Source organism: Copidosoma floridanum, unplaced genomic scaffold (assembly GCF_036245765.1).
Source record: "Copidosoma floridanum isolate Cflo_tuat_1 unplaced genomic scaffold, Cflo_Japanese_pri ptg000035l, whole genome shotgun sequence".
Lineage (NCBI taxonomy): Eukaryota > Metazoa > Arthropoda > Insecta > Hymenoptera > Encyrtidae > Copidosoma > Copidosoma floridanum.
Genome location: NW_028321912.1, coordinates 3,270,540 through 3,296,815, shown reverse-complemented (window position 1 = coordinate 3,296,815; position 26,276 = coordinate 3,270,540). Strand labels below are relative to the sequence as shown.

The following is a 26,276-nucleotide window of genomic DNA, read 5'->3' as shown; positions in this document are numbered from 1 at the left end:
GTAAAAGAGAGAGAGAGCAAATTGTTTGTTATTTTATTTATACGTACAGATTAACTTCAACTAATTTTGATTTTTACTTGTTGATTTTTTTTTTTTTCACGTCAGGAGAAGAGATTGTAAAACCTGAAGGTAAGTAGGTTTTCACAACGTTTTTTTTTTAATAGAGCATAGTGTTTTACTACCTTCCCAATACCACAGCATCATTCTTACATGAAATAGAAATACATTATTCAAAGCGAAAATGTTACATTGTCAATAATAAAATCTTTTTTATAAACATCATTTTTTTATTGGTGTTTTGCAAGAATTCTATTCCCTCCTAATATTATTTTATTTTATTTGTAGGAGTCACTTCCAGCCAATGCATATATTATTTTAAGAAAGTTATTTGAAAAATCCAACTCAAAAACTCCTTTTCCTTCATCATTGAAATCATTTGCTACAACACTATATTTGTATTCTCCAAAGGCTTATAAATATGTTCGCAGCAGCTTATTTAAATGTTTACCTCATCCCCAGACTATCAAAAAATGGTTTAGGAAAATTGATTGCTCATCTGGTATAGTTTCAGCCAGTCTTGAGGCTATCAAGAGAAAAGTACAAACCCAGACTGACAATGTACTCCTATGCAATATCGTATTTGATGAGATAAAAATTAAAAAACGCGTTGACATCATAAATAACAAGGAGTATGGCTACATTGACATTGGTGACAGGTGTGATGGAGATGATTGTCCGGAAGCAGAAAACGTTTTAGTAGTGATGGTGGTATTTCTTAATTGCAAGTGGAAAATTCCCGTCTCTTATTATTTTGTTAACTCTCTGTCTGGGGTTGAAAAAGCTAAAATTATAAAAGACAATGTTATAGCCATTACTCATACTGGAGTAAAAATTGTATCCCTTACTTTTGATGGTTTAAAATCAAACCTTACTATGTGCAAGAAATTAGGGGCATTCGACAATTCCTGTATGTATTTTTTGAATCCGATCACTAAGGAAAATATTTATATAACCATAGATGCCTGCCATGCTTTAAAACTTATGAGAAATACCATTGCAAAGCAAGATTTTGTTGATCAAGATGGACTTATAATTTCATGGTTGCATTTGCGAGCCCTTGTCGATTTTCAAGATACCAATGGCCTGCATGCTGCGACAAAAATTCGGAAGCAGCATATAAATTGGACAGATAACAAAATGAATGTCAGATTGGCTGCTCAAACTTTTAGTGAAAGTGTGTCCTTGGCGTTACGTTATCTAAGCACAGAATTAAAAGTAAAACAATTTCAAAATGTTGAAGAAACTGCAAGATTCTGTTCAATAGTTAACGAAGCTTTCGATGTATTGAATTCACGTGCATTGTTTTCGAAAGAAAAATCGAAAATTGGGATTTCAGAAAAAAACATTGAGGAAGTACGCGAAAAAATTGTTATTATCACTCACTATATTTCTAACTTGAAAACTTTGAATAGACAAGAAGTTATCAATAGCATATGGAAAACAGGTTTCGTCGGTATGATCTCGTCGTTAAATGGTATTATACGTATTTATGATGAGTACATCGAGAAATTTGGAGGATATTTATTAACATATAAATTGAGTCAAGATCATCTAGAGATTTTTTTCAGCGCAATTAGAAGTGCATGTGGGTATAATGATAATCCAAGTAGCTATCAGTTTATTAGCATTTTTAAGAAATTGCTCGTACACGCAGACGTAAAGGGTTCTGATAAAACTAACTGCTTGTGCTTGGATAATACAGAGATATTACAAGTGTCTCCAGATACTTTGATTGAAAAATCCAGTAATTTAATGAATAGCAGTGATGATATTGAGAGCGGCGAAGAAAGTACAACAGCTAACGAAACATCTTTTTACGGACCAAATACACACGAAGAATACCTCAATGGAATAGTTGAATACATAGCTGGATTTATAACAAGGACTTATTTGATACGGACAACGTGTTTCTCTTGTCCATTGCTCTTAACAAACGAGACAAGCCGACATGCTTTTTTAGAAAAAAAGACTAGAGGACGTCTGATAAAGCCGTGTAACGATATAGTAACAATATGCAAAATTGTGGAAAAAAAATTTAGGTTTTTTTATAAGTCTCGACCAGGAATCTTCAATTATTTATTTAAAGAATGTCTTAAAAGTATACCGTCAAATATTTTACAAATTAATCATTCTGACAACCCCACAAAACACAGATCTAAAATTTTGAATGCTCTTATTAAAAAATACTTGCAACTAAGAATTAATCATTACGAAAAGCAAAAAAGATCATCAATTAAGAATATTCGCAGAGTTAGCAAAAAATTGATACATTTTAAAAATCAGTAGCGCACAATTACATTTACCATCTACATCTAATTCTATTTATGCATTAACAGGACTTATTTTGTTTAATTCATTTCTAAATTATGTAAAATGATTATAACACAACTGTTTTTTTTTTTTTTTTTTTATATTGGGTTACCGCGACAGCCTATTGGCCCAGTCGCCGGGGCCACCCACTCACCACCTATGTGTAGGGGTGTATTGCCACACCCATTAAATCTTCTCTTTTAATTGATACCATACATATCATACCATGGGCACAGTGGAAGTATCTCCGGTGTAACACACCTTGTCAGTTAAGCTGACACTCTCTGCACCGGGGGAAAGTGCATCGGGTCAACTCGCCACTGTGTAGCCTGGGTCCGAAGCATCGGATCCAGGCTAATTAGCATCCCCAGAGAAGCCCCATGTTTCAGGGGCCACTCCTCGCCGGTAAGGCCGGCGATCCCTGCCTGGCATCGGGCCCACTAATCCCTTACCTATTAGGCCCTAACACTGTTTTGCATTCACCCAGGCCCGAAGACCTGTGGAGCAAGGAAAAAACCTTGGAATTACTCTGAAGGAAAAATTCCACGGAAAAACCCGCCCCGAAACAGCCGGGGATACATAGGGACTTTTTCCGGTGAAAACAGTTTTTGAAAAAATCTGCACTCACCGGGAATCGAACCCACGACCCCTAGAACAGCGTTGTATCAGTAGCAAGCACGCTTACCACTGAGCCAACGCCGCTCCTTTATAACACAACTTGTTAATACATCTACATTTTTTACAAGCCCATTAATTACTTTGGTTTTATTTCTTCTTTCAGCATAATTATTTTTTATATTTACATATTTAGCATTGGTATTTAATGCTTATGTATGTACCCACGCAGCAGTTGCATTTAGGAAAATTTGATTATTATCAATAAAGTATCATGGTCATTTTCAACAGGCCCAGAAATATACTGTGATTTCGCAGTTTCGAAACGTGAGGGCTAAATTTATACAGGTAATACGATTATACTAAGTTTTCTGCAAGCTTACTTGTAAAATTTAATGTTAATTTTTTTTGGGTATACGAAACACTTTAAATTATTTAACAATGAAAAATACTTGTGCCATGTTCCACAATTATGCCCTGTCGTTTGTGCGTTACTTTTTATTGTTCCTTAGCAGAGCTCGCGCGCGTGTACCCCCCTTGCCTCTTCGGCAAACCGACTCGACCAATCACAGGTGAGTTAGAGAGAGAAAGCATGCAACTCTTCTCTTGGGAGGTGCGTACGCTCTCTCAGCATTGCATGCTCCCTCCAGTAGTATATGCTCTAAGTCCAAAACAAAAGACCGTACCTTGTGGTCTGACGCACAAGTAACTCTTCTTTTATGTCTGTATGGTGATAATCAAGAACTATTAGACAGTAATGCCATGACTTACAGACAATTTTATAAAATTCTTTCTCAAGGACTTTTGGAAAAAGGTTACAAATTCTCTTCTATTCAGTGCCAGTACAAAATTGATAATTTAAAAAAAAAGTATAAAGAGGTCAAGGATCACAATGCCAAATCTGGGAATAATCGAAAAGATTTTGCATTTTTTAAGGTAATATAGATAATTTATTTACTCTCTTATTCAATGTATCAATAATAAAAATATTATTAACTTTTGTTAGAAACTGGACGATTTGTTCTCAAAAAAACCGTGGGTTACTCCCATTTCTGTAGCTGGATCGGATTTACCATTGATGATAAGTAAAAAAGAAAATTCGATGGGCAAATGTTCTTCAAACTTTAGTTTGTATTCTTCTGTACCATAATTGTAAAAAAATTATATATAATTGCATAAATGTATAAACCTAATTTATTTGCAGAAAATCAGAAGGCAAGTATTGATGTACTGAAGAAGGAATATCTGCAAAGTGCCATCGATGAAAGGATCCTTCGAAGACAGGAAACTTCTGCATATCGACAAAAAAAACTACAGATCCTTGAAACTTTCGCAACAGCACTAACCCAAAAATGTGATTCTTGCGATAGGGTCTAACAGTTCGCATTGTTACGTATTTTTTAAGCGTACATTTTTTTAATACTACTTTTTATGTTAAAGTTTGCTTCATAGTAATTTAGTATTATTACTTAAAAACTGGGGTATTATTAATCTTCTTATTGGCCATTTCCTAATACTGAGCTTTTATTAATCTTAAAACATAACAATTTACTTTTAAACTAATAAGCTGATAGCTTTACTAAAAAAGTTAATGTGTTCATCGTAGAATGTAGGCTTTATAAAATGTTTTGTAATATTTAGAGTTGTTTAATTTATAGCTTTGTTTCGTTACATTGAAATTTTATATTTGTATGTAAGTAATGTATGAACTTAAATTTAGAATTAGAGTAATTAAAAGCATTTTCTGATACATGCATTATAGATATGATATTATGGACCAATTACATACATAATGCTCTCGTATATTTTTGTGATTTTCATATATATAGGAATTTAAATTGAAATTGATGTATTACCTCTAGAGTTACTAAAAAAATATATTCACATAACATTCAAAGGGAAATGTATTATATAAATTATTGCAATGATAATAATGGCCATATTTAAATATTCTCTTTGTTATAACATTACTTTGTAAAAAACAAAAAAACTTAAATAAACAATTTTTTAAGAGTATATGTGTAGTACGTAAACAAATTGATATAAAAATTTACATTATTAATAAATAGAGTGGTAACATGTAAATATACGAAAGCACGCTACAACAGTTTTTCTGAAGATCACTCATATAGAATATACATTTTTATATGTCTCTATTTCTTTGCAGTGTCAGCACTAATTCCCGTCTCTTAGCTTCTCCTAGTCTCTTTTGATCAGCATTTACTGCGAGGGGCTCTGGATACTCATTTTCAGTGTCTAGTATGACGACAGGAAACTCAAACGTATCCTCTCTTTTTAAACAAATGTTGTGCAAGACACAAGTAGCTAAAATGTAGAATGGTATGAGATCAGTCCGTCGCATTGGTACTTTATCCAAAAGAATTCTCCATCTCATCTTCAAGAGTCCAATACAACGCTCTACCATAGTACGTATTCTCGACAAGTTGGTATTAAAAAGAGTTTCTTCTCTGCTGAGATGCCCATTGTCTTTGAAGGGAACTATAATACATTTCTGAATAGTGTAAGCTGCATCAGCTAAGATGTGACAATTGTTTGGAAAATATTCGTCAGTGCACTTATCTTGTACACCAGAATACTTGAAGACTCTCATATCATGCACAGACCCAGGCATGCCCACGTAACAGTGCATGAATTCCAACTTGTCGTTGCATATGACCTGCAATATGATCGTTTATACAAAAGGTATTAACAAACTTAAGTTAAAATATTCACTTGTGTTGAAAAAGTTGAAAACAATAAATTCGTCACGAACCTGTAATTGTATGGAGTGTTTGCCTTTTCTGTTAATGTATGCGTTTGGATCATTTTTGGGAGCCGATATATTAATATGGGTACCATCCAAGGCCCCGATTACACCAGGAAACCCATGAGCCTCTTGGATTCGTACAGCTGTTTCTTGAGCTTCCTCATGAGAAGGCCACCTAATAAAATAATTTCGATAGTTGCAGAGCAGTTTAACAACTCTGAACGTACTTTTCCACGCTGTTGACTTTGCAACACCAAATTTAGAGGTCACAGATCTGTTAACAGGAAACCAAAAAGTTACTGATACAGATCGCCAAAGTAAAATTGTAGTGAGTTGGAGTAGTATTCTGTATATATAATAAGTATTACCTATAGGAATCCGGTGTTCCCAAAATCCATAATGCTATTAACAGTCGTTTTTCTGCACTAATAGAAACATTTCCAAATCCACCAACCGCAGCTTCTAATTGATCCCTCGTGAGAAAGAGGAGGTAATCGAAAGTAACACGCCTAAGCCTATGCAATACAATCAATAATCAAGTATTATAAGAATAATTACAACAATATTATTATTATTATTATTATTATTATTATTATTATTATTATTACGATACATGCTATAATGACATTAACAAATATTACCTTAATTTTTATTACCCTAATAACAAATATTACCTACGTACCTAAAATTTTGACGAAACTCTTCATCAGTGTACTGAGAAACAACATTTTCGACAAAATTATGCACTCTTGGAATTCTGTAATTATAATCACGTTGATGATTAACATTAAATACTTCGTCATCAAGCTTTCTTCTTCACTGCTGCTAGATGTTAATATTTCATCCAACACTACAATTATAACTGCTCGATTATCCATAACTACTGATTAATTCAACAGCTTTTAAGTATTGTCACTATAAAAGTAGAAAACAATCACAACTGACTTGCTCCAAAACAACCATCAGCTGATTAACTATGTTTACATGTGCGAACGCGCGCTTGGTTAGTTAAGCAATGGGTGGGGGTATAGGTACCAACCTAATACTTAACCGACACATCATTTCCGAACAGAGCCAATGGCAATTGTGATAATCAACTCGTGGAAATCATTCGCAAATTACATTTGATTGTTGAGAATAACACTTACGAGGTATATGTTATATATTCATATTTATTTTAATGCAACTTTTGTAAGAAAATGGTTACATAAATAGATCCAATTGTATCAAAAAATTATTAAAAACAAGTACTTGTAATTTTCAAAAGTCTTACATTTGTAGTTTCGAGGTTCAAATTGCGATTGTGAGTCTAATGAAAAATGCCAAATCACTTGTGGGGAGCTGAATATTGGAGAAATTTTATTCCCGTTTTGTCGTCTTGTTAAACATAGTTGCAATCATAATCTTATTAAAGTAATCACTCCAGGTAGCAAATGCTACTTTGTGCAGCACAACCCATAAAAAAAGGAGAACAGGTAATTTGTGATAAAGTTGGTGTCCTAAAACGAAAATTATTTTTATAAAATTCAACACTTAGTATATGCAATATTAAAATTTTAGTTAACTATTACTTACGGTGCTACAATTCGTATGAAAAAAATTGACAGACAACTCTCAATGAAATATTCTTATAATTTAACTTGTAACTGTACTGCATGTAGAGATGATTGGGTGTCTTCTGTTGATGTATCTACGGTGAGTGATTTAATTCATACATTACAATTTTTGGCCATATAATTTACATCTGCCTATAGTGATGAGAGAAAACAATTTCATTTTTCTATTCTAGATGTTTTACAAGCCAATTATAATACTATTCGAAATTCAGAAAATTGAAAGATATGAAAAGATTGAATTGTTGAACTCGTTATTTTCAAAAAGAAGTGAAAATTGGCCTTGCAACAATTCTTTTAAAACGAAAGTCGTTAGACTGATAAAAATGTATTACGATATTTTAACTCCCTATGAAGCTTATGTATTCAGTCTTGATTTGGTAGTATACATGGTTTTATATGTAAAGAAGTTCTTTGGTGTCAAGATTTTTGAAATACCACGTGAGTGTTAAATTTTTTCAAACAATGCCTCGGACCGTGAAATCAAAGCATGTTCGATCTTAGTTATAATAGTTGGATTGATTCCAAATTAACTTTAATGTATTCTAATCGTTGACACCGTGTTCCAGAGGCAATTATTTGATTCAAATAATTTTTTTTCAACTGTACTGAACACCAATATTAACACATACATATAAGTGTCTACCCTTACAATATTTTTTTGTTATAATTTAAGTAATTACAATTCAATATTTTGTGCTTTTTGTAGCCTATTTAATTCAAATAAATCATATCATTGCATTCACTGAGTGTAAGATTGAGCCTTTTTTGTTTCTATCACATGTATCTCACCATTTTACATTGCTCGCACTGAAACTTGTTTTCAAAGTTTTTTGCTCATTGTACATATCACATAACGAATAAAAATGAGCCCGGTTTTGAGGGTGTGTCTCAAAACCATTTTTTTAAATTAAAATAGGGAACAAAAACGGGATAATTTTTATAATTTTTCTGATATACAAAAAACGAGAATGGCCTGCCATAGTGAAACAATTCAGATATGCTAAATTTCACACATGATAATGATAGGAACTTGACGAGGATTAATAAATAACTTATTGTTTAATAGTTTCATAAATCAAGATTTGTTCAGTATAGCCATTGGCTTTCTTTTACCGATTTTTTTTTGTTCTACATCGTTTGGTTATTTGTTTAAGCACCAACGCATAAATTTTTTCAAATCCTAAGTGTCGTGCTAAAATCTATGGGTTCTCCATACAACCTTCATGATGTTCGTAAAAGGGACAAGGGCCCCCTTTCGATCTGCTCGCGCGCAGCTGCGGCCGTTTGAAAAAAAAGGCCCCAACCAGCGCGCGTATATACATACCACCCGATCGAAAGATTTAATAAATCGGATTGCCGTGGCAATCGGCGCGCCTGGATTGCATGTACGCGCGCGTCCCTTATCTCTTCCGGCGCATGTGTGTCCCTCTCTTTTTCTTATTTTCTTTCTTCCTCCCCCCGCCCCGCGCTCGCAAAAGAGAGGCAAGGTTAATATCGATTTCGCGCGAGAGATAGTCTCCCTCTGCTACGAGCGGATGTTTTTATCCACCGCGGAAAAAAAAGGACGAGCTTCGAGATAGATACACGCGCGAGGAGAGTTGGCTTTGTGATTCGATGTTTGCGGTTTATTGCGACGCAGGAGAGCGATACAGAGAGAGAGATTTGGAGGAAGATTGCATTTTCTAGTTTCGTGTGCATACGTATATACGTGTATGAATTTTTTTTTTTTTTTCGTCGCGCGTACGTGTATACCGATCTTTGCCGATTTTTGTGAGATGTGTGTGTGTGTATTTTCCCCGCGTCTCGTTGTGTTGACAATACACCACACCGGAGTGACGTAACTTTGAAGACACAAGAGCAATAAATGCATCGTTGCTCCAATTCGTGATCGAATGCGAACGAGGAAACACCTATCGACCTGCAGCTCCTTTCGCAACAACACATGGTGAATCGATAAATCGGTAGTCGCGAATTTCACTCTCTCTCTCTCGTGACGGCCGATTCGACGTCCCGCATGATTTCTTCGAACCGCGGGTGGTGCTGCACGTTTGCCGATTTATCGATCCTCCCCCCCCTCTTTCTCATCTCCTTTTCCTTATTCATCTCGCGAACGTATGCAGTTTTATAATACGTGTATCGATGACACGTTACACGTCTCTCTTATCTGGCGCGTTCGTGTATACGATGGCATTTGTGCCGATGTATAAATATCCGTATGCACACACACAAGTCGTTGGGTTCGTGTTTCGTTCCGTTTCTCTTTTTCCATCGGGGGGCTCGCTCTCGCTTTCGCTGCTGCGAAATATATACCCGATGATGAAAAAAAGTAAATAAATAAAAGTTAAATATAAAAAAGGAAAAATATGGACACCGATGCGCGCAATCGAGCGGAGATATACGATATTTCGGTATGCGAACGCGCGAGAGAGTGCCGATCCGGTGATCTCTCCACTTTCGTAGGTCACTTGTTTCGCGAGATTTCACCGGTGGATACGATTGGACATTGAATTTTCTCTCATTGCATAGAATCGGCTAACCCCGGCTTTCTGAATCCAAGTGGTATTAATTGGAAGCTCGTTTCAACCCATAATACCGATCATCGGGTGCATTCGGTCGAACGATACCGTTCGCATTCAAAACGTTCCTGGAAATCACAGGTAGGAGCTTGCCGGGGTCGTTCGGTGTGCAGTTCTCGGAAAAATACGACTTTTCTTGTGAATACAGGCAATGGCTTACTATATACCGATACAAAGTTTGCTTCGAAGGATGTATCAAAAGTATGGTTTCCGATTGCTGGTGAAATTATTACTTTCTGTAGTCCGTTATGATAAAAAATACACGCGGGGAAAAATGGTGCAATTGAGTTTTTATTTTATCAAAAAGAAAGAATAATTTTTCATCGTTTGTATGATTACAATTACATGACTGGAGATCCAAGAATTCACGCATACGATGAAAAACTTTTTAATTTGTGTGATTTTCATCTACAATTAAACCGTACAGTCCATAATTTATTCGATTTTTAACCTAAGAGTTTATAAATTTTAAAATACAGACTTAGAGACAAACGCGAAAGGTAAGAGGAGCCATTAAATCCAAAATCTGTTATTTTTAATTTTCAAGAACCATTTGAAAACATAAAAAAAGTATAATGTATATGGCGTTTATACACTACATTTTGTTGCCATCCACAATAAAAGTTTTGTCGAAACAAAATCTGTTTATTTGATGTAGACGTAGATTCAAAATCAGTTACAGGATTTTGCTCATTACATATAGGGGCATACCAGACATAGACAATATCAGACAAACAGAAGCGAAATAAGAAAACATACTAAATTTTACTTTAACAGGGATTGCCTGAGCTCAGAAGTATTATAGCTTATCACATATATACACAGTTTTTTTTTGAATTACAAACACTTATCCATGTAAAAAAAGTTGATACATTTATGCGTGTCAGATATAATTAAAAAATATCTGGTGCAATATAATATATCCTATCCAAGGTACTCCGTAGGAGTATAAGACGTTTAGTGACCGTTTGCAGTACTTATAAATTAAGAGAGTTCTATCGATTACATAATTAACAATGAAAATTGGATAAAAATTTATTTACAAGTTAATAAAGTCATGAAAATGACACTGTCAAATTTTGAAGGGACGAGGGTTCCTAGGAGCCGAATAATAGAATATTACGTACGAATTTGCAAAGGCTTCGATTTACGAACCGAGAGGTTTACGGCACGAGCCATAAGCGAGGGCCGTAACGAGGTTCGTACACTATTTTTCGGCCTGAGAATCTAAAATCAAGCGGCGAAGGTGCTATTTTGAGGTTAGAACGCGGAAATTAATATTTATGGCCTGTCGTTCTTATAAACACTTCTATTGCATTGATCTCGTTTATTAACAATTAACTTTTGATAAAAATTTTACCAAAAATATCTAATGATCATATTTTTTTTCATTTTTTTTTTTTATAAAATAATTTAAGGAACTGGTGAGACAAGAAATTGATTAATAAGCATGTTAAAAACTACTAAAGGTTATGTTTTCACGGGAGGGCAAGAGAGACAGACGACATAATAAACCATAGGAAGTGTTGCATGGACTATAGCGAGAGATAGAACCTCCTTAAAATACTGCATGGTTTAGCAATTCGACATTCCAATATATTTCTAATCAGGTACATCTTTCATTTTTTATAACGATAGTTTTTTCTACAAAACAAGCAAAACGATTACCCAGTAAACTTGCGATAGCAAATAACCTCTTAACGGCAACGCATTGTTCTCTGGAAAAAAATTTAGATTTTCCCTCGTACGCGAATAAGATTTTTTCACGTGCCCATATGAAATTTCCGCGAGTCCCGTTTCCTTGTGTGTCTTGCAGGTACACCAATAATACTTTGTTGGCACAAGCAACAACAAATATGCTGCAGAGAGGCAGAACGAAGCTGCGGCCTCGATGCAAAGATACATACACGTGTGCGCGTGAGCAGGGAGTGGGTGAATTAAAGAACAACGAACATCAGCTTAGTGTATTGTATGTAAACCGCAGGAGCTTACCGCGAAACACACCGCCGGATAGATTTTTCGAAACCTTTGAACTTTTCGGAACTTCCTGTACGAGGAGCTGTGGTAAAAGGTGTGCAGAGGCTCGATGCTTTGCTGTGGCAAAGAATGTAAGGAAGAGGCTGTGTTTTATATCTCGCTGTGGTAGGTAGTTTTTTTTTTATTCTACACATGTTGCCATGAGCCAGGTAAAAACAGATTTTTCAATACGTATACTTTTTGTTCTTTCTCAAATCTGTGTATAGTTTTGTTCAATCTATAATATCGCAATACACTAAAATAGCCATAAGTATTTTAGGTTATTTTTAATGTTCGATTTGAATGTAAGTATTATTTAATAGATGTAAGAGTCTCAGCAAATTGCTCAATTAGTTACTTGCCAATCAATATATTGTAATCAATGGATTAATTTTATGTATTCATAAGCGCTTTTTACTTCTCTGGTGTGTACGGATTTATCTAACCTACAAATTTGTAGTATACCAAAGAATACGAAGTACCATTGATATTTTTCATTCCTTTATAATGCCACTATTTATGCAAATTTTTTTTATGTAAGTTTTATAACTAATTCAATTAAATATCATAACCTAAAAAATTTTAAGACATGATAAGAAGATTGAGTCTTTTGTTGCTTTGTATACTGATTCACTAAAAAGTGAGCATTAAATGTCGAGAGGGTGTGAAGTTTTACCAATTTCTGAAATTGTAGGACCAATGGATGTATAGTCTGTCGTAATTAATGTTACAATGTAGTATCCATTAACTAAGTCCACGCAAAAAGTGAGGTTATGCACACTAAAATGACCTAGTACTTGGCCTCTGTTTTCAGTTTTTTTTTTTTTTTTTTTTTTAAGTTAAAGTAAAAAAATTATTTTAAATAAAACTATAGATCAGTTGATAAATTAATTTATGCCTGGTTTAGGATAATATTAACCGTAATTCGTATAGATCGTAAATGGCGTTAGTGGCCCGGTACGTAAGTACTGGGACTGATGGTTTTGCTGCCAACTAAATACAACTACCTTAAGTCACAACTCACTCGTTGTCATTTAAACAAATTTTAAATTTTGATTTATATGCTCCATTGCATCGGCTAAAATTGCTTTTTCGTATTTTTGCAGAAGAAGTTTGATTTGTATCCAACACGACATTGCCGCACTTTGCAGTAAAATAATGCTAACAGTTTTGGCGTGAGAAATGCAAAGGGATCTCAAAGAAAAAAATACAGCTGACAATTAAATACTTTTTCTTTCGCCCCGCTGCCCGTATGCGCATAAATTATTGTCAGTAGTGTGCCATGGCACGCCCCACTGTACGCAAAAAAAGCAAAAAAAAACGTACGGTCGATAAAACATTTTAATTACTTTGAATTCCCTGATACTCGACGAAAGTGAACATGTCACAAGTTAAATGAATTTATGATAGCGTCTCTACATAATGAAATTTTTTTTTTCACCATCTTAATGCATCTGAATACAATTGTAGGTAATATAAATGATTTTTACTCAAAACCTTGATTTTGTCCCTTGGTGTTCCACAAACAAAGTGATATGGGAAAGAGGTGGCGAGAATATTGTTTTACGGCCGAAGGGGATAGAAAAACCTATAAAATCCGCAATGATAAAATATGCAATGGCAAGAAAAAAGTTATCCATAAGCTGGTCGTGATACCAAGGTCACGAGGGGTCGATGCATATAATAGTCCTGTTGCTGCTGTTGCACCTTGCACTTCTCTCTCCGTTACTGTTTCAGCTATACTTTATGTACCTTCGTATTAGCTACACCAGCCCAACTATAAACTACATGCGTGCACGCGCGATTTTCATATTCTTATTCGGAGAAGGGGCGCCCGTTATCCGCCGCTTGTTCGGCGAGTAATTCTTATTTTCCCACTATACGGCTTGTATGTGTATATTATGAGGTATGTATCCAGGAAGTCTTGTCTTGGAATTTTGGGATGCTGTTGTTGTTGTTGTCGCTGCATGGCGTAGGTATACTAGTGTGGTTTTTTTACAATCTCTGCATGCAAGTGTTTGTATTCCTTCGAATAATGTGGCTTGATGCCTAGAATTTCGTTTTCGATTTTTACTTTTGCTCAAATATTCATGATATTCCTAACAATCTGATAATTATTTTATTCGTACTCACATGTTTGATTTTTATACTACGTTTTTGAAACTTATTTTTTCTTCTTTTTTTTTTTGTAAATTCTATTTACCAAGACGTATGATTTCAAGACTTCATTAATACACCATTACATTGAATTTTTAATAATTGCACATCGCGATGAAGATCTTGGGATCCTGAAACTGTAGATGTAATCGTGAGATTCCAAATATCGAACATTTCAGTGTCGTAGTCTTGAGACATTATTGGTGTTGAAACAAATTTAATAGGTTAGGTTGATGCTACAGAATCAGAGAATATACAATGAAGGATATGCATTCTATATTATCTGGTAGAACTTTAGTTATATCACATACTACGATAAAACCCCTGCTCTACTGAAATAATCTATATGGATCAAATACTCAAATGAATTTCCAAAATAAGTGGGTTTCTGAGAATATTAACACATCATAAGGTTTTTATGATGTTACAAGAATTAAAAAGTCACAAAAATGGTTAGTTTTGCAAGAAGTAAATACGATGTCCCGCCACCCCGCCAGTACTCGGTTATATCTCCCAACAACCGGTCACTTGGTGGATTTTTTCAATATAAACTTTCAAAACATATATAAATCGAGTATTCATTCAGAAACTAAACAATTACTTTTTTAATAAAAATTAACGTGTACACCCAATTAAAAATATAACAAAGGCCCATAAAAGAACAAGTGACCGACTATTGTGATATTTCATCTGTTTATAGGAGGTTTGGGAGTTTCATTCAGAGAGGCGAGGAACGGGGAATCCCCCTGGACCGCGCAGCTGGGCCCCCTTTACCCTTTACCGCGCACTTCCTCTTGCATTGTACAAACTTGAAACTGTACGACTGTAATTGATTATATTTTTGAAAAATGCCTGGCAAATCTTGATTTTTTTTGTCGAGCATCTTCCTTTCATACCAAGTTATCTATGAAACGTTTTTTTTTTATTCCAACACATTTAGAATATACCTTAATTTCAATTAAAAGGCAAACTTAACCTTTTTCTCTCATAAGAGACCGAGTTAAACTGTCAATATTTCATGATTTTTTTCTCGAAAATTTCCCCTGGTGAAAAATCTGAAAAAATTCATGTGCACTCCTAATGTGTTCAAATATAACATACATTTTTTTTGGCACATTTCTCCATTTTCAACTTTTCTTCCAAACCTCCTTAAGTGAACGAGGGGACATCGACCTTACATGGTAAAGAGGTTAGGTTGACTTAATGTTACACCGGCTTTTTGAATCGTATAATTGTATAATATATCGTGATGAAAGCCTCTGTACTCCCTAGCCATAGGTCCAAGGGCCGATATCATAGTAATACTACGATGTATTCTAATGCCATTTATTGTATTAAAAAATTCTGACGTCTTAAGTAAATTCAGGTATACCAGGAAAAAAAAAATTGTGTAAGGTAAATCGGAATACTGATAAAATGTAGCATTTATAAGTAACGATGAAGTGGTTACAACAAAAAAATTCTCTTGAGAATGAAATATTTTTTATGAAATAATAATTAACAGAAAATTATTTTATAACGATAAACTAAATGGAAAAAAATATTAACATGAGTGAAAAAATTATGATATGATTTGAAACGTGTCCTGATTTTTTTTCATTATATTTAATTGCCTAAATAGTAGTTAGATAAACTCGGATGGCTTATATTACTTGAGATGTCACATCGTAAATGTAAGTAACATTTATAACCTCAAACCGCTGCACGTATAAAACTAACAAATCTCTTCTGTGATTGCGAGTCCTCAATTCAGGAAAAGAAGTTTTTTGTTTGTATGTTTTAATGTTATTTCCATGCACATCAAATAAACAATAAAAATTTTGAAAAAATAATCATAAATATGCGATTAAAACGATCACCTTTGTCTCGATATACCATAATTTTTAACGAAGCATCTATAAATAAATATTTAAATATATATTATTTCTTGAAGAATTAAAACAAATTAATAAAGTTATGGAATACTTCACCTATTTTACTGTTACGAAGCGTTTTTTTTCCTTTAATCAAGGACAAAATCCACTCAAAATAAATTTTTCCGAACATACCTGAATTTATCTTCTTTTGTAAGGAATAGGGCAGAAGTTTAGTTTTTGACTGAATTAAATACATCCAGAGAACATAGATTATGAATTTCTCTTACGATTAGTTAACCTGAAATTTTTGAAAATTTATTTACAACAAAAGTACAGGTAAAGTTTTTTTTTCCACATTTTCCTCAATCTGATAATAGGTGCGCAACAAATTTTTGTTTTAGCTCAAAGACGCTGTGAACTTTTTCTTCTCTACTACTAATAAATAGGTACCAATGATTGCGATCGACGTAGACCCATAAAATCTTCAATGCACACCCGCAATAAAATAACTAGCCAAACTGTACAACGTTCTGGTATTCACAGAGAAAATAGAAAAAAAAAAATCCCTACATTCTCGTATCCCCCGAGAAAATAGATGAAAAAGCAAACTAAAGGATCGAGGAAGTCGAATAGTGAGAGAGAGAGAGAGAGAGAGAGAGAGAGAGAGAGAGAGAGAGAAGAACATCTCCTCGCCAGCTCTGAAATTTAATACATGCAGCTAGCGCGTGTGGCGTGTGCCCCTAAGGCTCGCGTAAAGTCGATTGTCCAGTTTTTTTTTTCTTGTTCTTTTTCGGAGTACCTTTACGGGGAAGTGCGCACCGAACTAGAGATCCTACGCGGATTTGCACTCTGAGCTTTTCTTCACTAGTTTCCAAGCATATATGGAAAGCTTTTTTTGGGGAGGCCGCATCACTCGAGTGTAGGTTTTTCTTTTTTCCTCAGTCCTAAAACATCATTTTACGGCTTTTTCGACTTGTGCGGTTGGGTATCACAGGAGTACTCAGCCATTTTATGAATAAAGAGTGAGAATTTTATGATTGTACGTGTAGCATGGAAATTAAAAAAAAAAAAAAAAAAAAGAAAGTATATTACCTTTAGCGTGGATCACGTAGTCAATACAATTGAAAAAAAAAATTTAATGAACTATTTATTTAGTCAAAAATGTTCATACACAAGGGTATATTATGTAACAAGAGCGTTAAATTGGTCGTTTTCGCATGGTATGGGCTTTTTGGTACATCACACGAGTGTGTCAATCGACAAGCGCATGAATTATGTATTTTATTGTTTGGCAATCAGAAGTAGGTACAGAAATTTTAAGGTAGATGAGTTATAAAAAAAAAAAGTTACATATCCAATTAAAAATGTAATATGCTTAAACTTAAGTGATAATACATGCCCTACAAAAATAAGACGATTTTTATCTTATATAAGAGATCTTTTAATCCAAATTCCGTGTTTTATTTTTTTTTATTTTTTTTTTGTGTTATACATGGCATCTTACGGGAAGGTATGTTTATCACTGTTTTGAATTTTGTGCAATATAAAAATTACAATTTTCTTCATAAAACTAATATGTCATAGGTTAATATTTCGAAAATATTATATTTCAATTTCAAAACCATCTTGTTGGGATATTAACAAATACAGAGAAAATTGAATCATGAAACGAAAGTGTATAACAAAAATTGAAAATTCAAATATTTCTTAGCGAAGTGACTAATAGAATACGATAACGATACAGTTATAATATACAGATTTACTAACTAAAAGTTCATTTATTCAAATGATTGTTTCTCACAGATGGCGTACCCCTCGTGATCTTCTACCCTAACATTTATTTGGCTACATGTATTTTTTACGAATGCCAGTAAACGTATGTAAACTAAACCCTAACATTTAAAACTATGTCGAGCCCTTGTGCACAAAATGTATAGCCTTTTTGCATCACTGCAAAGTCGCTGGCTTTTTTTTTGTATAAGACACAGATATCGAACTGAATGATTTCGGCATTACGAAACACAAGAAAATTCACTTTAACATTGTTTCGTGCCAACTACCAACTAATTACTTTATTTTTCTTCAATCGTTTCAATATCATTGTGAAGTACCTTTGATTTAACGATAGAAATCATCATGAAAAAAAAAAAAACCCCCCGATCGATTATTCCTTCGAAGCCAACGACATCTGGCAGCAACTCTTCCCCAAGACTCCGTACAACCAAATTCCACAAATAAATACTCGTCAACACGATAACTCCGTAAGTAAAAGGAGAAAAAAAAAACAAGGAAACAACACTCCCCCACGCGTAGGTATACCGCATAAACACTTTTCATAGCACGGCTCTACAAAGTAGTATGTATATATCATGTGCTCACAGTGTAGTCTAGAAGACGAGAGAAATATATACGTATATGCTCGAATAACTGGTGCTCGCGTGATAAATCAAAAAGCGCGCGTACGGGACGGAGAGCCCCGAGGGTAGATCCACGTGCGGGGCTCTGACACGTGCTTGCGTATAGATAATTGGGGCCGATCCGACCAAGAGAGAGAGAGAGGGCGGAAGTGAAGGAGTCAAATATAGATGCTCGGACACTTGAACACCTGTGCAAAAACACCTTGGGTCTGTCAAGTGCGGACCGGTGATATTTCGAGGGGTATGACACGTGGAAGTGGGCGATTTAGAGATGTGATTGATGGTTTTGCGTTGACTTTTTCGTCGCTCGTCATTGGCCAGAGCAGCGATCGCCTTTGGCTTGGGATTTTGCTAAGTTTCGGCGGCAATTTAACTTTTTGCGGAAGCGTGGTATTACTAATGAAAAGGTTGCATTGTGCGTGGGCGATTCGAGCTGGCTTGAATTTTATTTTCGCTCGTCGGAAAATATATGAGTGGAGATGACGTGGAAAGTTTACTTTTGAATCGAGCGTATTGAGTTTTTTTTTTTTTCTGATATCAACAGTGTGTTTGATTATAAATTTATCTATAATGCTCCTAATTGATTTGCTTGCTTTTAGAGGTCGTTTCTCTATTCTAGCGTTTTATTACATTTTTCATATTTTCTTTGAAATAGTTTATTCACGTGTGTAGAAATTGAAACAAACAACCAAGCAAAATTGATGGGAATAGTGAAAAAAATTTTCTTGTATTAAAAAAATGAATAGTAAATAATCTCTTGAAATAAGACATTTTTTACATAAGGAGACATTTTTACCTGTTTGAAATCCATATTTTCTTTAAGTACAATAATGTAATTTTATTTCAACAGAATAATAACTTCAAGTTATTCTACTGAATATGTTCTTGATTCTAATTTTTTTTCCAGTGAGGTATTATTATATTTAATTTCTGAGTCATGTGTTTTCATAAAATTCAGTGACAGCGTTATGAAAAACTGCTAATGACGTAAACCTATAATGTATGTATGATTAATTTCAGTTTTTTCAAATATTGTATCTAAAATTTTAAATGATATTTTTTCATAAGATTTAAATAAAAGAACAATCATTTTTATTTAGTTTACGACTAAAAATTTTTTTCAAAATATTTTACTTATTTTTTTCGCATTTTTTAAAATACTAATGTGTGTTTTTAATAAATTTTTTTCACATATTCATTAATAATATTGTAAAAAAATAATAAAAATAATAATTCTAATAAAAAAAGGAATTTTCGTAACTGAATTAGAATTCACAGAGATATGTTAAATTTTTTTAATAGTTTCATGTGCAGTTTTGTCTTATAAATAATTAATTTGTTTCAATTTTAAAAATTAAAAATACGATTTTTTTTTTTTTATATTTCTGTGATCCAGAATAGTTGATAAAAAGTATTATTAATCGAAAATTGTCCGACATAATCTTAAGACCCAATTAATAACACATATTCTATTCACTATCTTAAATACACGTAGTACATAATGTACATCAGACAAACATTTTTTAAGGAGTAATGTACTTCAATCACAAAGTCAAAAGACAACAAATTGGCATCATAACTCAATAATTTTTTATCTGCTGCTAAGTTTCATCATCAAGAAAGTTCGATTCCGTGAAAAAATCCACAATGTCCATCAAAGTAGATGATGAAAAAAAAAAAAAAAAAAAAATGTGTATGTTTTCACCTTTCTTTTGCAAACAAAAAATGATGAAGTAAGTATTTAACAGCATCAGGGGGAGTATCACATTATAAAGCTTATCCAAGCATATATGCGTAAAACTAAATCATCCATTTTTACGTTTATCGGTATTTGTTGACGAGTCAAAAAATGAGTAAACAATTGAAATCCAAAAAATTCAGCAAGCTCGGGTCAGGTGTCTCGCCTCAGATGTTTCGATTATTCCACAAAAAATGCATATAAAATACGTGTTCTCGTTGAAACGATCACCCGATAAACGATCGATCAACCAAATATCGCACAATCGTACATTATTAAACCAATGAACCGGGCGGGTAATACCTGAGCCTGAATGAGAAAAAACAAAAACCAGCCCGCGACATCCAAGCTAAAATATTACACCTTTGTTCCGTAAAAGGAGCAGAGAAGAGGAGAGCGCTCGGCGATTTAGATATTGCCCATCGAGACGTTGCACACGCATAATATATAGTGCCGCAAAGTGTGCGGAGGTGTATGCACATATATACGTACGACGCGAGTAAATGTACGTATGTACCCTCAGCTCGTTGGATCGGCAAAAAAAGTCGCGAGCGCACGCGTTACACGCGATCATGCGGTTGTTACCGTGGTTCTTTTTACGTGTGCGTGTGGTCGCGCGGGCAACCAGAGGAGGGCCTCGCAACTCCACGATTGTCGATCTAAGCAGCCCGGAGGGATCCCTCTCGATTACACATTTTACCCAGGTATGGACAGATCGAGGTAATATTTGTGCAGTACAAGGAAATTTGATAATTAATCTGTACCTGAATTTCTTTTTTTTTTTCCGGCAGTAGCTTACCATATTTTAATATAAATATGCACTGGTGGTACTAGCTTGAGATTTTCATACTTTCAGAGTATGGATTCAACCTTGAAATACTTTTTTAAAAGTTTGTCAGTTTTATTAGGTAACATTAGACATTCTTAACCGGTTTCGTCGTAGAATAAATATATTTTAAAAATTAATCTCTTCCCCCGTTTGAAAAACATAACGCAAATAATAAGCTGATATCAAGATAAAACAAGGACAAAATTCATAAACAAAATTGATATTCTTTCAAATTACTGACAGCTCGTAATACTCTTAACATCAAAAATATCTATAATTTTTTTATTTGGTTATCTGTTATTATTTACTAGCTATCAAATTTTTGATGCAATAAATTTTGGAGTTTTTTGATGAGTTCATGATTTTTTGAAAAATCAGATAAAAATACTTTTGATGATTAGCAATTGTGTTTGGTAAAATAATTAAATTTTGTTTTATATTTATATTTATTTATTCAAATTCAATCAACCTTATTATTAAACTTATGATGACGAGCATTTACATAATAAAGTGTAAATTTGTAGAAATCAATAAAAAAACCAAGTACATAATTATAATCCAGCCAAAATATTTAAAAATCATTATGTGAATAGTCACTTTTTGAAATTCCAATTATCAAGCGATAAAACTTTAGTTGAACATTTTTCTCAAGCAGCTGATGACTGCAGTAGTAAGCAAAAGATAACCAGGTGTTAGGCCGACGGCACTGCTGGTTTTATTTTGGATCCATTGAAAATGATAGGATACTTTCATGAACGTGATTTTACCATCGATAGAGAGCCCAATCAATGCGGATTCATTGCCATTTTTTTCAACCAAAACGATGTTACCGTCTTCCTGTAAAATATCAAATATTGTTCATCAATTTTACCAACTAAATGTTTGCAAAATTGACATATTATACTCGCTCTCGACATTTACCACAAAAGATGGGATTTCATAGTTCATGACACAAAATAGCCATTCACGTAGTGGAACATGTATGTTGTCTTGCGACGAAGTTTCATTGCAAAACTCGTCCAAATCAACATAAAAATGTACCAGTTCTTTGCCAATTTCCTTAGATTGATAGCCAATCATCGCATTCCCCACACTTTTTCCTTTGATTTCCGATACGTTCAAAACTCTGTTGGGTTCCAGTTTTTCGGCCAACTGCACGACAGCAATGTCAAACTCCCGATTTATCTCACTTCTGCAAAAATAATGAATTAATTCAACAGTCTCGATTTATCTAAAATAATGTATTATGTTTAATTGGAAATGAATATCATACCCCGTGTTGTATTTCTCGTGAATGTAAATATTGCTAATGTTGATGGATCTTTCCACGCCCCTGACAAAATCCAGGACGACGTAAGTGGCATTGTCCAGCACACATCTGGCATTCGTTACCACGTAATTTTCCTTAATAAGGGCAGCACTGCAAGGTAACCTAGTTAAATAGCTATTTTTTTCTACGATAGCCACTTGTAATAAAAACTGATCATCCGGTTTGACTGTTGGGACGGACTCGACACCTTCGGAATCAATTTTTGAGTTAGACAATGATTTTTATCCAAAATAAGTTTTTTAGCCGTATAACAAGCGCTTACCCTCAACTGGGACGTCATTGTTTGGAGTAGCAGTACTTTCAACTTGTTCAACTGCAATTTGATTACAAAAGAAATATCAAAGTCGAGCACTTGAATAACTTTGTTAATGGAGTTGACCAAAAAAATATACATTAAGAGAAAAAAAACATATAAATTATAGAAAAATTCCAGAAAAAATTACTATCCTACAATATAAACAAGATACAAGTTGGTAAATTATAATTTTTTTAATTATTACTGTTATAATTATGGTTCCAATAGTAAAAATTACAATGCTGGAAAGCAAAATTAATTAACCGATCCTTTTAAGGCTTACTGTCCCAACCATAATTTTTACTATTCAAACTGTAATCTTTACCGTTAAAAAATAATAAATTTTTTGGTCAACTTGCTCGACTTACTCTGCAAAATGGAAATTTTTGCTGGAATTCCTCTGTAATTGTTATTGTTTGTTTCTCTCTATGTATTTATAGAACAGTCCAAAACTAAATATCATAAAGGCGATAATTTTACTTAAAAAATAAACTTTTGAAGCAACAAGTACTTACCATTAGTCGATGCTTCTTCGGATTTGTCTTCGGCTGCAGTGCTTTGTTGTGGTTCAATTGTACTCGTAACTTTGTCTGCATCTAGTGCAATATATAATTGATTACAAAAGTGTCATTAAAAATTTTTTTTTTAAATTGTATCTAGGTATGAAAATTACGATCAAATCATCAAGAAGCTACCTTCGACTATCACCCAATCTTCGAGTAATGTCTCATTAGAAGAGGCTTCTTCGACTACAGTGCTCTGATCTGGTTCAACTCCACTAATAACGCCGGCTTCGGCTATTGCTGAAACAGTCAATTGGTTTGAAAAGTGCCACAAAATAACTTGAGAAAAAGTAATTGTAGAGTTAACGATTATTATGTCAACAACCAACTTTGGACTATCAGAAACATCACGAAAATCTTGAAAAGAACCATTTTGTCGATGGTGTAGAGAACGTGATGAGTTGCTTGCAGTCTTCTTGCTTCTGAACGGGGAAATGTACTCATGTGCAAATGGACATTGGCAATTTATACCCTTCAAACGCTTAAGTGGATAGGTAATTTAGTGTCTACGTGATTCACGCTTTCTTTAATGACTTCTCGTGTGACATTCGTGCACATCACCACTTCACGAGAATCATTAAGGTTTAGGTTTTTCTTTATCTAGCAGCGACTTTCCATAAGTTTCGAATTTCTCACAATATCGTACGATGAATGTGTTAGGATAAGAGAATAGGTACCTTCATCCTTACTATGATAATCATTGTGGCCAACAGTGACATTTATGATAAACTATAGTGTATCAAGTATTTCGATAGACAAATTAATATTTTCTAAAACTTTCAATTGTCTACAAAAATTCATACATGGAGTTTATAAAATTATTATAAATTGGGGGTACGAAGGATTCACACTTGTCATTTTCTTTAAGAAACTTGGGTTTTTTGTTCAAAGTTTTTCCACATTTTTTTTAAAACTCTAGTTATTTTAGCTTGCATGTAAATAATAATATTGCATCGAAAGACTCGATCAGAATAAAATATTTGAAAGTTATAACCCAAGGAAAATGAAAAAATATACATTTAGATCAAAAATATATTCAGAAAATAAAACGTTCAAGTGCGTATCATATATTGATCTTCTACATAAATATCCAACCTAAATATACAATGCTAACAAAGAGTTATTTTATTATAAATAATTAAAATTTTTAACGTACATTGTCGTCACAGTCTTAAAAAAATTAGCTACATATTTTCATCATCAGTTGATTTTTTTTAAATACTTTTTCTTTATGTATTTTTTCTTTATATCTATCAGTCCAACAGTTTACATTGCACTTTGTCTGATTTCATTATATTTTTTGTTTTAATAATATTTCCTGTTGTCGTAATTTTCTCTTATATTTTACCATTAACCTGATACTGACCAGACACTATAGGATTCAAAGAGAAATGTTTACTCGCAGGATTAAACACTTTATTAGCAACGCAGTAAGATCAATATAAATTATTAACTTATAGGATTATTAGTTCCAACTAGACATTTTTTTACAATTTTTATCGAGGGTGGACATAAGCAACCGAGCAGTAACACACATTAAAAGCTATGTAATACGAAAAAATAAGAGATTCACCATGAAATACTTTTAAATGGTATTTATAATTCATTTATGTACTTTGTTTCTCCATTAGTCTGAGTCATTTAATAGCATTTGTCAATGTGTTAACATAAATTGTAAAATCCTAGTATGTTTCTTTCAAATTATCATTACACATTGAAGTGGAACATTTTTATTTTTGGGTGGCACGCTACTTTGTCTAAATTTGTTGATTATCATAAAAGCAAGGTTTTTATCAAATAATATTTAGAAACATTATAAAGCATCTTCAATTTTTTATAGGTGAAAAAATGAGAAGACTCTTAAGTTCAAAAATAGCTGTGTCAATTTTCTTACATATGGTGGCACAGCTTTGAAACTTTACAAAAATTTTGATTTTCATATCTTATGACTTCTGTCACCAGCACCGTATATAAATGTTAAACAAGTTATTAAAGATAAAATTTTGCGTTATTTTCGAGTGACAAATGTATAGTCATTTTCTTGTTCAACGTATTGGAATAATCGTATAATTTTTCTGGGACATATTTCTATAATCGAAAGAGTGAACAAAATTTATGCTCTAAAATTGCAATTTTTTATTAATAAAACTTATGTGAATGTCTTAATAAAATAATGGCACGAACATATTTCAAAAGCGTAGATAAAAATTGCACTGATAAACCCGGTCACCTCGACTGCAATTATTCTGTACAACAAAATTTTATGTCTTTGTAACTAACATTGAATTGCAGCTATTAAACACACAGTAATCGTTTTATCTACCACATGGTCAAACAGTTGAATAATAAATTTCTCTTATCATGTATGTTCGTTGACTAATAAAGACCAAAGTCAAAAAGCAAGCAGAAGTAGAGCGAAAGTACAAGTTGTTTAAAAATTCAACTGGAACCCCGTCACTTCCTGCTGCTTCGTTATTTTTAATTTTTAACAAAGTTTTTCCACTTCTACTTTGTTTATTTAAATTGAAACGCTTTCTTTTCTCTACACCTTAATAAATTTTCCCCTCTTTTTCTCTTGCTTATCTCTAATTTGTCCACCACACTGTTTTCTTCAGCTTCCAGCAATTATCTTAAATGATTTTTCTAATTTTTTTTGGTAAAATTCCTTTTTTATTTCAAACTTCCCTATACTGTTTGTCTTAATTCCTCTATTTTCTTCTACTCGTTTCCTTTATCCGCCTGCTTCCTTTTATTCTCTTTTGTCTATTTTTCTATTTTTTTCTCTACTCTTCGATCTGCCATATCTATACTACTTCTTAAGCAGGTTTGGGAGAAAAGTTCAAAATGGACAAACATGCCAAAAAAAATGTATGTTATATTTGAGCATGTTAAGAGTTCACATTAATTTTTTCAGATTTTTCACTAGGGAAATTTTCAAGAGAAAAATTATGAAATATTGACAGTTTAACACGGTCTCTTATGAGAGAACAAGGTTAGGTTTGCCTTTTAATTGAAATTAAGGTATATTCTAAATGTGTTGGAATAAAAAAAAAACCGTTTTCATAGATAACTTGGTACAAAAGGAAGATGCTCGACAAAAAAAATCAAGATTTGCCAGGCATTTTTCAAAA

At 33.4% G+C, this 26,276-nt stretch overlaps 1 protein-coding gene and 1 pseudogene across 2 annotated transcripts; both read right to left on the bottom strand.

The window, feature by feature from the left end:
• Window positions 1–4,927: 4,927 nt before the first annotated feature.
• Window positions 4,928–6,717, bottom strand: LOC111643718 (uncharacterized; annotated as a pseudogene). The gene is made up of 4 exons (XR_016293429.1): window positions 6,435–6,717; window positions 6,121–6,267; window positions 5,759–6,026; window positions 4,928–5,662 (listed from the first exon to the last, which is right to left on the bottom strand). The product of XR_016293429.1 is annotated as an uncharacterized LOC111643718 (transcript).
• Window positions 6,718–21,454: 14,737 nt separating this feature from the next.
• LOC149373208 (uncharacterized) lies at window positions 21,455–23,578 on the bottom strand. The gene is made up of 7 exons (XM_089597700.1): window positions 23,475–23,578; window positions 23,278–23,385; window positions 23,098–23,178; window positions 22,550–22,600; window positions 22,231–22,474; window positions 21,879–22,149; window positions 21,455–21,794 (listed from the first exon to the last, which is right to left on the bottom strand). The coding sequence occupies exons 1-7, from the start codon at window positions 23,515–23,517 to the stop codon at window positions 21,588–21,590; spliced, it is 1,005 nt and encodes a 334-aa protein (XP_089453826.1). The 5' UTR covers window positions 23,518–23,578; the 3' UTR covers window positions 21,455–21,587.
• Window positions 23,579–26,276: the final 2,698 nt, after the last annotated feature.